At 34.7% G+C, this 13235-nt stretch overlaps 1 protein-coding gene across 2 annotated transcripts; it reads right to left on the reverse strand.

Annotated features, from left to right (window-relative positions):
• Window positions 1-76: 76 nt before the first annotated feature.
• On the reverse strand, window positions 77-12146 carry LOC112594407 (facilitated trehalose transporter Tret1-like). 2 transcript variants are annotated; one of them, XM_025339171.1, is made up of 4 exons: window positions 11449-12146; window positions 5388-5523; window positions 3184-3369; window positions 77-1865 (listed from the first exon to the last, which is right to left on the reverse strand). In XM_025339171.1, the coding sequence occupies exons 1-4, from the start codon at window positions 11503-11505 to the stop codon at window positions 727-729; spliced, it is 1518 nt and encodes a 505-aa protein (XP_025194956.1). In that variant the 5' UTR covers window positions 11506-12146; the 3' UTR covers window positions 77-726. The 2 variants fall into 2 exon arrangements, with proteins under 2 accessions (XP_025194956.1, XP_025194957.1); XM_025339172.1 differs by having other exon boundaries at window positions 11445-12146.
• Window positions 12147-13235: the final 1089 nt, after the last annotated feature.

Below are 13235 nucleotides of genomic sequence, written 5' to 3' on the forward strand. Positions count from 1 at the left end.
ATATTTATACTGTATTTTTATCAATATATAATACAGTTAATAAATTGTTTTATAAAAAAATTGTACACAATACAACACTAATTGATTTTACACGATTCGCTTAACAATAAAATAATATCACAAGTTTGTTTTATTTACAATTTAGGCAATAAGATTACAGAATAAATAATTTGATAAATACTTAGTAATTATGCACGGATAGAATAACAACAGAAATTGTTGTGTTTTTTTTTCGATCACATACGTAGTCGCTGTCATGCACGGTATGATGTGTAAAATGGTCGGATTACAATGGGCTGTATTCGCGCAGGTAACACAATTAAATATATAATTTTTATATTTATTATCAGTTTTCATTAAGTCTGTAAACGCCGTAAAAAAATACAATAGGAGAGCAATAATTACACTCGATTATAAATTGTTACGTCGCGTGTGGTTCTTGCGCGGTATTATTCGATGTGGACAGACAAAAAAAAAATTTAAAAAAATAATAAACAATAAAAATATGTTAAAATGACGATAAAAAAATAAGTGTATCTAAATATTATCTTTGTGCACGTGCAATCGGTCGACGACTGCAGACAGGACGCGTGAACCTTTGAAACTTATGCGCGCGGATAACGACGAACTGCGGATACCATTGATATTATACCGCGAACGGATCGGGCAACGTTTCGGATCAGAGTACGCGTCTAATAATATTACGCGCGTGAGTGGCGTCGCTCGTTACTTGTGACGAACTTCCACCAACGAGCTGATGGTGTACACCGCTGTGGCCGGATCGCCGCCGGGCTTGGACGACCACTTCTCCGGGTACTCGGCGGCGCTGTTGCAGGTCGCGTCCCCGCCGCCGTCGCTGCTGAACATCTTCTCGATCTGGAGCAGCGTCTTGCCCCGCGTCTCCGGCAGGAACGCGGCCACGAAGCACGCGGCGGCCGCGGCCGCGGCGGCGAACAGCCACATGATCTGGTCGGTGGTCAGTGCCGTCATCAGGCCCGGCGATATCTTCACCGTGACGAATATGAAGAAGTAGCCCAGCGACGGCACCAGGCCACCCATTATGCCGCGGACCTTGAGCGGGAACAGCTCGCCGATCATCATCCACGGCAGCGGCACCATGCCCAGCATGCTGACGCTCACGTTGAACAGTATGCACGCCAGCGGCACCCAGCCGTACGGCCGGTCGTCCACCAACATCGGCCCGTACGCCGACTCGTACGCGCCGCAAGCGGCCATCGACGCGGCCATCAGCACGGCCGACGCGACGGCCATCGTCCGGCGGTTGACGTGCTGTATGCACACGCACCCGGTGACGCTCATGATCAGCCGGAGCACGGCCACCGCGATGGACGCCACGTTGCTGTCCACCGTCGAGCCGGCCACTTGCAAGAAGTTCACAGCGTAGTACAATATTATGTATATGCCGCTGGCCTCCTGCAGCACGAAGAAGCAAACCAGTATCAGGAACGGTTTCCAGACGGCGGGCGTCGCGAAGTCGCGGAGCGCGGGCGCGGACGGCGAATCCGCGTCGCCGCCGTCGGCCAAGTTGTTCAGGATCTCGGCCAGCTCCTTGTCAGCCAGCGACGGTTTCCGGCGCAGCCACATCAGCGACTTGCCGGCGTCCGCCACGCGGCCCTTGGAAGCGAGCCACGACGGCGACTCCGGCGTCAGGTTTACCGACAGGAAGCTCAGGAACGACGTGAGGGCGCACAGGATGCTGACCACCTGCCACGGCATGATCGAGCCCAGCGAGTAGACGATCAGCACTCCGATCGACACGAAAATCGGTCCGAACGACGACAGCACCCCACGGTGTTTAGCCAAGCTCACTTCGGCCACGTACACGTAACAAGCCGACGACATGCCTGCGGGTACAGCAAACAAAACGAAAGACCGATTAAACCGCTGAAATACTATACAATATATGGGTACACTGCAGCTGGTGTTATCATTCTCCAACATTTTGTGTTCGCGTAGTGTTCGTGTGTCGTGTCACCGCCGCCCGAAGTGTGAGGGAATCGAGGGATCGTCCGATTTAACTTTAATGACTATATTATATTACTTTGTCTTAATGGTCCTGCACATTTACAGTCGAGTGACGATATGATTTCCGATTGAATAAAATTAGAGACTGAACGCGCGGCGTTTTTTCGTCTATTTTATTAGATTTTTTAAACATTTTAAAAATTTTTGAAAAAAAAAAAAATCAAAAATCTATAACGCAGTCGTCTAAAAGAACTCGAGTTTATTTTGGTGAAAAAAATCATGTTTTTATGTCTATCGAGAGCCGAGCAAAACGGGAAATATGAAAGCAGGCGTTTTTACGGTGGAATTTTGTCACCAAAACGGCCTCTTAAGGCGATTTTTTAGTCATTGCTATGAAATAGGTGTTAAAAAAGTATTTGATCTTTTATGATATATCGTATGTATTATCTGCTAATGCTTAGGCATTGAATATATCGTCTACTGATTACTAGTGTTGGGGAGATTAATAGTAATTAATGGTATTGCCTAAGTGTGATTTACTAAATTAAATCATTGACGATGACACATACACAGATCATAATATTGTGATAAATAAATTATTTTTTATGTTCTCTTAGTTTAAAAACAAATTTTAAAGAGGACGTTTCATGCATATGTGTTGTCCTCGTCTTATAAACATTATGTATAGGCGCATGTTATAGTGAATTGGCATTAAGCTGGACTAATTTTTTTCAAGTTGGTTTCGATATCAGATTGAATTGACCGATTTACAAGTTTAAAAGTAAAACGTCAATATATTGTATTTTAAACCGCTAATTTTTACGATACTTAGATTTTTAAGCTAGTAATGAGTACGTAAAATATCGAAATTAAAAAAATGTTCATAAATCATTTAAAAATAAAAACATCGCAAGAAACGGACGAAAAAACACGCATTCTTACAATTGAGTTATCACTAGTATTTCGATCCACTCTAAATGAAGCTCAACATAAAATTGACCAGCTGTACCTATTGTACATGTACGTTTTCGAGAAGGTCCAACACGTCATGCGGACGTGACTTATTCTTAAGACAAGGTTTATATATTTTCTTAAGTAACAATATCAAAAACTATTTTAAATAAATGTTTAGACAACTATGACATACTGTAATATAAAATAATATACACAAACGTTATGATAATTTATTTATCTTACCGATAGCAACTCCTGATATGAATCGTCCTAGACATAAAAACGTTATATCTGTAGCCAATCCAATTATTGTCCAACCGATTAAGAATGGTATTGATGTCAATTGAACTGTTGTTTTTCTCCCTAAGGTCTGCATGCAAACTCCCGACATCATCGCTCCTAGAGGATTCGATATAACCCCCAAACTGGCTGTAAAAAAAAAAAAGTACAATATGAATAAAAAAATACTCGACATAATATTTATAATTCAGCACATTCAGCAGTATGATTTGAATGTTTTTTAGACTGTACAGCTGCCGGAAATATAATTACGTTTTATAACACGTTCATACAGGTAATAAAATAAATATTGTTACACAAACAAAAAAAATGATATTTTATTTAATGGTCATCCATACAACATACGTATATCTTTTCGCTTCTAGATGAAAATTATTATATTGAGTTGTTTCACACGTTTTTGGGAAATGCTTGGAGAAGTCAGAAATTTGAAAAAACTTAATATGTGCAACGGTCTCAAGTAAAATAATAATAGTTATAGTATAACCATCTGTGACATATTTATTAGTTTATTACATTATTACGATTTGAAATTATAACGTGATTTTATAGTTGAACAGTTTTTAGATGCGTAGGTACCTATACTCAAGACGCATTACACAAAGTTCTGCGTTCGAGTTAAAAGATCGCATTCAATTAACCATATAGCGACGGGCCAACTATACTCTTGGGCATATCAATCATATGTCATTATTAAGCCAATAATTGCGCGTGCTAACGCGGACAGGAACTTTCATATTTTTTTTTTCTTTGCCGTTTTGAAAATTATATTTATTGCGCGCGATTGTTATCGGGCGTTTATACCGGACAACCTTGACCGCAACCTGGAGACACCTCGAACCCGGGATAGATAATGACATTGCTCTTAATGATTGAAATTATGGTCTGCGGGTTTTGCGGCTAGAGCGAAAGTAAATCACATATGGAACGCGCATGTACGATTGGTACACATTATAATCTGTTTCAGAATAATAGGCAGCGTATGTAGTACCTATAACAAATCGTTTCCTTATTGGCATCGTTTCTGCGCCGCTGCTTCAGTATAGGTAGATAATACGCGTAGTATAATATTATGTAAGTATATAATGTTATATTATTGCCGTCAGAATCGACGAAATCATTAACGCGAAGTTTGGAAAAACGATCGGATGTAAATGATGTAATGCAGGTAATAACATGATAAAATTAGTGTATCTTGTGCGAAAAGGTTGTACCTACGTGTGCTCTTAACGTCGTGAACAAAAAATTAAACGACAAATCGATTTCCGAAAACAATTAAATTTATTGTATTATCGTCTACGGCGTACCCTCAACCCTGTACACGTATTGCCTTTATATTAACATTGGTCGACCGGTATTTAATTTATTATTATTTATGACTTTCAACAAATCGTTATGGGATACTTTTGTAACCGGTTGTTCGTTTTTCCTCCGTCCAAGACGTCTCGTTCATCCATCAACGCGTCGACTTACAGCAGCAGCCGTATTGGCCAAGCCTAGTCGCTTTTCGTCCAAGTACGTTCGACGTGACCCGCGATGATAATTAGGTATCCTAGTGTGACCCACTATACTCATTGTGTTCGCGGTTTGTTGCGTTGATTAACACAAGATATCATATCTGTCTGTACACACACGCGCACAGGGTGGGCATCGTTTAGGTATTAAAAACCGTAACCGCCGATATTTTGATATTTCGATATTTAAAAAGGTATATCGCAAACCATATGATGGTTCCACATTTGTTAGATTTTTTAAAGTATTTTCCTGTTTTTTGATAATATAAACATTTGCTTACAGTCCGATCGACCTATAGGCGAATCGTATTATCGATTCCCATCGAGTATTCGTCTGTACGTCGTGCGAGTCCACGCGGGCTGCAATACGCGCACGGAGGCACCCTATAGCTGTTGTACATGTCACAATATTATTTACCATAAATGTAAAGCATTTAAGTTCAGTACATTTAGTACTTTGTAAATTTAATTTTAACATCGTTACGTCATACGTTTGGTTTGTCGTCGTAACCATAGCCGTCGATTAATAAATAATACGTTCGATGCGGCCGAGTATACAGTGCAATTGAATAGATAGCTATAGGCAGTTATAAAGTGCTAAATAAATTACGATAGTTATCGTTTTCGCCTCACCTATCCACGACGCTTCCACGTTGTTCACCAAAATGGAACTGTTGGAGTCGAGGAGTTGCGGAATGAGTACTGCCGAGAACCCCTGACACATGCCCACGGAAATTGAATTGACATGGGCTGCCACGGCGGACATGATCTGCAAAACGAAAGTGCATATTATTATAACGTTATATATATAACATTATATACTTCTATGGCTATATTAATATATCTATATACATGGGTATATCAGGTGCAACGAATCGCATAATTATTTTGTTGCTACTGCACTAATCTAGTTATAATGGATGAGACGACTTAATTTCAATTAAATTGCTCGCCAATCATATATAGGTGTATGGAACACACGGCGCGCGCGTATATGTGAACTCTGTCCGCATGGGGTTCATTGAAGGACGTTTTGACACAATGTTAAATTAAAAATGAAAAAAAGAACCTATAAGTATTTCCTTTTCGGACGCCTTGAACCTTGGCAATTTATGAGTCAATCGCTACCAAGACATTTTTGACATAGGTAGGTACGTACACATACGAGCTACAATAACACCGTGATTGATTGAGTCATAGGCCACGCGTGTGTATACCAACGCGTGGTGTTTGGCAGCTCGGAGCTTATTATAATTTTATACGCGTACATAATAGTATCGAGTTCACTTAGCGCCGCTGATATGTCCTGTTCAGCTTCTCATCTGCACAGGCGTACGCAGGCGTTTCGTAAGATCGGAAAACGCGTATGATTACCTACACTCTGTAAAATCGTATTATATGGCGGCCGCGTGCCAATTGATACGCTGCCCTCGCTGGAAAAGCGGAAGGAATGGCACGTTAGAAGTTGCGCTTAAAAAGTTTGACACCTGTCTTTTTTTCGTACCGGTCTCAATGATGTTAATAATTTGTAACCGAAATTGCAAAAATATTTTCAGATTAACGCAATGATATTAATCATTGTTTTGCGAGGTTCGTAATCGTTGTTAATTGTATAACTGTTCGCGTCTGTTCGTATATAATAACATATTATTGCAAAACTAATAAACGCGCTAATGCTAAACGAATCTGTTGTAATGCGTAGCTCGTGAACACTATGATACACTCCTGTGCAGCATATACATACGTATATAGTTTTGCAATAAAACGTTGATAAAATATAGTAACGACCGTTCCGACGAAAAACGTACCTGCAAAATTTCTAGAAAAATAAAAACGGCAGAATGCGTGTGCACTTTTTGTTCTAAGTCGTCGAACAATATTATTTATGATAGTCCGCGGAGGTTGAAAAGCGTGCACAAAAAATGGGTCACGGACTTGTCAACGTAAAACTCATCGTTATCGTGATTGTGTGTGCTGCTGTGTTGCAGTGTGATGCAGCAGCAGTCCTACGTGAAATTCGGATTATATAACACATTTTTAACTCGTGCGCAGAAAAATTACGGCGAAGGTTCTTATTATTGTCGCTCAGCGCTCGCGACATACCCGCGCTGCACTTGTCGCTTAGTTTTATGGACCCGTCGGGAGATTTCCCGCACACGTCTTGGCAATAACTTACGAAATCCAGAACATTATTCGACGTCCGTATACGGCACATACATCATATCCAGTGAAATATTTCTAAGAATAATCCGTTTATTTCATATGCATTGTCCAAGGACAAGGAATCATAATAATATTAAGTACGCTCGCCTAACCTAACCACCATAATATATATACGAGCATTCTTCTTGAAATTTCGGGTTCCTTTTATCAGCTTTACCCCCCTGCTACGCCCTCAATAATTTAATTACCCGTCGTCTATTTACGTTAGGTAACGCTAATTGGTATGACGTAGTATAAAATCGAAAATATGTTGATGAAAATTGAAAATAAACTGATTACGCGTTACATAAATATGAGTTATGACGATGGTAATGTTGTACAGTATAGTTACGTATAACCTTTGTTTTTTTTTTTTTTTTTGATCACGTTTCTTCGATATATTTTTTGTACTTATCGATATATTTTTAGAGCGTCAGGAGAATAATATTCTCATATATTATAATATGTACAGTGCAAAGTCTACAACATACGCGATAATCAAGGAAAAATGTTGATCGATGTCTAAAAGGTATATACATGTACTATATTATAGGTACGTACGTAATAATAATATATTAATGAACATTATGTATAACGTTTAACGTGATAAAATAGTAATAATGTTTTAATGTATAATATTATTTTTGTGTTTTGTATTTATACAAAATTATACTTTTTTGACCTGTTTCCTTGCAATTACTCGTATCTAATCAGTAATCACTAATGAATGATGAGGTCAATGCTGTTACTATAATATTTTATTTCCGTATAACTAAAAATTTTGAGTTCTGTAATTTTAGTTTTACATTTTAGTTTTTTCTATTAAAAAGTAAGTTGGAAGATTTCTCAAAATCAAGACATGTGATTATTGTATATAAATAGATTAGTGGTCAAATAATTATGATATGTCAGAACTTTAGACTTATAACTATCATCTATACTATTAAATCGTTAAGTCAAACTAGAAATTTTAGTACGCGTAGAGTATATACTCGTACATGTATTGTAAATACATATTAGACAATATTAGTTGATGGTCAAGTAATTGTTGAACCGTAATGAGTAGAATATTGCATACATATTTGAAATATAAGAACATGAAAGATATTATCATACATTATTACAACAGTTTTTTTTTTATCTAACGAATTTACTTGGGAAGTTATTATATTGTGTTTGTGTATTTTTTTTCTATCTTATTAGCGCTGCTTTAGTTAAAAATTATGTTATATAAAAAGTTAATACTTCTGAAATAGTTCAAAATATTATATTAGTGTGATGTTTAAATTGATTTATACAAAATATGTCATCATTAGATCAGATTATTATAGTAATGTAATAAAACGGGTTAATAATATAAGTATTAGCTACAATATAATACTATATTGTTTTATCGACATTTTTTTGAATAGAACAATTAAATAGTTTTTTATTGTATTTATTAATTGTTTGATATACCATTGTATGTCATTGCCTAAAAAAATTAAATACCTATCTACCGAATTTTATCGTATCTATACCTACCTGTTTCTTATGATATTCTAAATAATAAATACCTACCTATACCTAACTCATCTACTTAAACACATCAGTCACTATTGTGGTGATATAGGCGATACAACAAACGGTTTTTAGTCTATTGCGTAAAGTTAAACGAGCAAACCGTTAAATAATATGGTATATTTACAAATTCTAGTATTTGATTATTGTTTCACATTATTTCTACAGTGCGAAAATGTAATTAAAATATATAATTAATAAGTACGTTATGAAAAAATATATTTTTAAACAAGGTGCTTGTTTAGAGAATTAAAAATGATCAGTAACCATCTATCGTTAGAATGTTTTGTTGTATTAAATAAAAAACATATTTAGACAATTTAAAATAATAATCTTAAAAAAAAAGTTATAATTGTTTGAAAATTAATCTCGAATGGCTATTAAATCTGTTTATTTATATAACTAGTGTATGTATCTACTTAAGAAATATTATGTAAAATATTAAATTATTATTAATCATTTTATATAAATTAATTTTCACTTACTTACATTTAAAATTGTTTGTTTTTTTAATTTAAGGTAGTGATATAATTTACATACATTTTGATATTTGATGCCAAATTTTTATTTTTTGAAAACCAGTTGTATAGTAAACCTTTATCAAAATTGGATGCTAGAGGTTCATTTTTCCATCATTAATAGCTTATCATTGTTTATTTAGTAAGTAGATAATTATAATATTTCTTTTTAATTTGATCGATATTATTTTATAGACATTCAGAACTATTCATGAAATTAACAATATGTTTTGAAACATGGTTGGTTTATTGTGGTGATGTGGTTATTTTACTATTTTGTCTCATTATAAATTTTAAGTGATTTATTGGTAGGGTAATAAACGAATGAGTTGATTTTTTAAAAAAATAATCGAATGTAGGTATTATGCATAAACGTTTATAAGATTAATTTTATGTATTTTAAACTACTTTCATAGGTACACAATTTGTTCTTATGTAGTTACATATAGATTATTATTAATTGATTCTTCATAATTATGATTTTATATAAGAAAAATTATCAAATATAAAAGTATTACTGGTCATTTATTTATTTAAATTATTTTTAATATTATTTTTGTTAGCTTTACTAAGATATAACTCATACTATTTTTTGTATTCATGCTTAAAAAACATAAGTTAGCATTTATATTATAGACTATAAAATGTATAAACTATATCAACTAATTGTATGAAAAATACTAGTTTTATTAGATACATATGTATATAATAATGATCGCTGGCCGTATATTTAAAAATCTGAAGATTTTATTAATAATAATTTAGTAACAAATATTTATTTTTTGACAAATTATTATTTTAGTTGAAAAAAATTGTAATATCTTCTAATACCTACATAAAATAAACCAATGACTAACAATTAATAACTTTTTAAATAAATCATGGTATAATATTACAGTTTATAGTAATTATTATAATTTTCTATTATATAATAGTATCTAATTATACAAAAAGTGTTAAAATTATAATGGTATTTCTAAATCGTTTTCTTAAAAAAATAAAACTAAGATATTATTCCTCTTATTTTTATTTTATATTTTCAAGTTCTAAGAACATTAATCTTATTTAAGATCCTTATGAGTACATATATAGTAAAATATCGACGGTTTGTCTTTTACTATATATTATATTATATATTAAATATTGCATGCATCGACGAGTTATTAAATTACACAAAATAACTTAATTTTAATATGTAATAGGTCACATAAATACATAATATAAATTTACTTCTCGTCAATTGTCAAAATAAACTCCTCAAAATATAGATATGCGAAGATTATAATAATTACTGCTGTAATGATGGATAGGGATTTTCAGACCTGGTGTGACAGGTTATAACCAAGAAGACCTCAGATTTAGTATTTATTAAGATTTACTAAGATAGTGTTTAAATGGATAGAATATGTCAAATATTATTTTAAACATTTTACACGTGTTTTTATTCTTAAAGGATATCATATGCATATTTAAATATTTAATATTGTACAACGCACCTATGATTGTATGATGTATATAATATATATAATTCACTTCAGTAGGAATTAACTAATAACTATAAAGTAATTCGTAACTTATATAATATACATATCGCCTATTGGAAACAGTATACATCCGTTATAGGTATTTATTACATAATTTTAGTTTGTGAGCAGAAGAAATTTTTAGTAATTTGATTTTTATATATTTCAAGTTAATAGTGATAATTACAACTTACGGTACCTAGGTACGCACTTAATTTATTTCGACCGTTAAGAATCAATTATTGTTCTTCGAAATGAAACTATTCAACTACGAGTAGTTAAATTATTTATTCGACAAGAGCAATTAAAACATTGTTGACACAATTATTATAGTAAGTTAAAAAATAAACTGTCGAAAATGTATTTATATATACACAACTAAAAATAAAATTATATATATTATTTTCTATATATATATTATAAATGTATGTTGAATATTAAAAGTAACAAATGTTGCCAAAACAGTAGGTCGGGAATAATATCGCAATAATAGTACCTACTTACAAAAGCGCAAGAAAACAAGTATAGGCGATCGCTCATTTATAGAAAGTATGCGGTGACTTAGAAACTTTTTTAAATAAATAACAAAAAAAAAATTATAATAATAAATACATCTTTTACAGGTGTGTAAAATGCCAGTGTCGTGCTCAGGATAATTATAATCTCGTATATAGAGGGGGAGGTGTTTTAAAATGTTTTTAAAATACAGATTTTGTATAGGTACCTATTAGTAATGTTTTTGGTCATTATAATAGAAAAAAATATAAATCAATTTTTCGAAACATAAAAATTACGTGAGCCATAATAACACGGTTGCTATAGGGCTTCCTCAATTCATTCCCGGGCACGGCACTGACAAGACGTGTATAGTTACGAAAACGTCGTACTCACAGTTCGGCCACATCCCCACTGCCAGGTGTTCCATAACGTCTTGAAGGAATTTTTCATGACCCTTCAAGTACCGCGGGGTGCCCACCTATGGAGGATACCTTGGCACCACCCGGTCTCATCAGCGATGGCGGTGGCTGCGGTCACCGACTGACGGAAAACGGCTGCTGTGACGAGGCGGGCGGGAAAACGAACCGTATCTCTGGGAAGACTCGGCGGGTGGGATAAAATACACGCGACAATATTATTAATAAATAATGTATTTAACTCGCGGTATGCACGAAAATGTGGAAACAATATAAAAAAAAAAAAAGTAAAAAAAAAAAATCTCGTCCCGATATTGTCGTACTGCAGAGGCGCGATTGCGATTTTCCTCTTCTCGTTTCTCTCGAAATTTTCCGGCGCCCGATGCGCGCACGACAAAGCGGCTAAAAATCTGTCTTTATTGTGTTAAAAAAAAAAAAAAAAATAAATAGTGTAAGAGTATATTTTTTTTTTATCACACTTTTTAAAACACACCGCGACGGTTATTACTGTTATTATTGTTTTTTTTTTTTTTAATATTTTCGGTAGTGTTACTATCACATCCGTGCGTATCGCTGCGGTGATGTCGTGGTCGTTGTAATGTCTCTACAGGCCGATGAGATGCCGACTGCGCCGCGGAGTCGGCGAATGTCGCGTGCCCGAATCGCCGCCGTCGATACGCGCGCGACTCCTACTATTTTTACGTAACGCGGACGGCGGCGTGAAATTTTCGCATCGCGCGCGAATTAACGCCGCCCTCCGTAGATCTTTCGCGTCCGCTCTAGCGCTACAGTCCGGGCCCGGGAACAACGCGGTAACAGGTCCATCGATGACATCATATCATCGCCATCATCACACAAGACGCGCATTATCGTAATTACACGCGTACGACAGGCGTGTGACGTATGCGTGTGACCGCGGGTACGGTATCGGCTTCTAGGCGCACGCTATGCGGTCGAAACCGTCGTTGTTTGGCCTGTGTGTGCCGTCGTCGCCGTCGTCCGCCGTCGAAATGGGCGTTATGATTTCTACTGTGTACCTATAGCAGATAGACGATGAGACGACGTACGAGGAACTGCAGTAATAACACGGCAAGTTGACATTAAAAACATGACGCGTATCGACATGATATGTTTACCTCACAAAAACGTTTGTTCACAATATATTATTATTATTATTAAGGGGCGGATATTCGTGCTCCAGAAAACTTTAAAGTATGCTGTACAAAATTTTAAAATATGCTCGATAGGACGTCATTACATGCCTAGAGAAATGTAAAAATATGCGCAAAAACATCATTATATTCCTAAGAATATAAAAATATGCTTAAAAACATCTAGTTTGCAATGAAATAATAATAATATTTTTTGAAAGTTAAAACTGTTAAAAACTTAAAATCAAAGTAAAATAGATAAATAATTTAAATAAAAAATTGATGTACTTACTTGTATTGGTCTTTTTTATTGTTCATTTAATTTGAAAAATTAAATTGTTATACTTTTTTTTAAATAGGTAAATGTAAAATGTATAAAAGATAAAATTTCTAAAACAGTAATTGAAATAGATAATAATTTAATGTAAAAAGGCAAGTAAAAACTAAAGATACCAAATATGTATGCATTATTGTGCACTAATAAAATATAAATATACTTTGAAAAAAAAATGTATCGAAATATGCAAATATATGCAGCATAAAATTTTTAATTTCATCTCCCATAGACCACAAACCAAATTTCTATTTTACTCTGTAACTTTTATTATTTAAG

The sequence above is a fragment of the Melanaphis sacchari genome, unplaced genomic scaffold (genome assembly GCF_002803265.2).
Source record: "Melanaphis sacchari strain LSU unplaced genomic scaffold, SCAv2.0 Contig22_pilon_pilon, whole genome shotgun sequence".
NCBI lineage: Eukaryota > Metazoa > Arthropoda > Insecta > Hemiptera > Aphididae > Melanaphis > Melanaphis sacchari.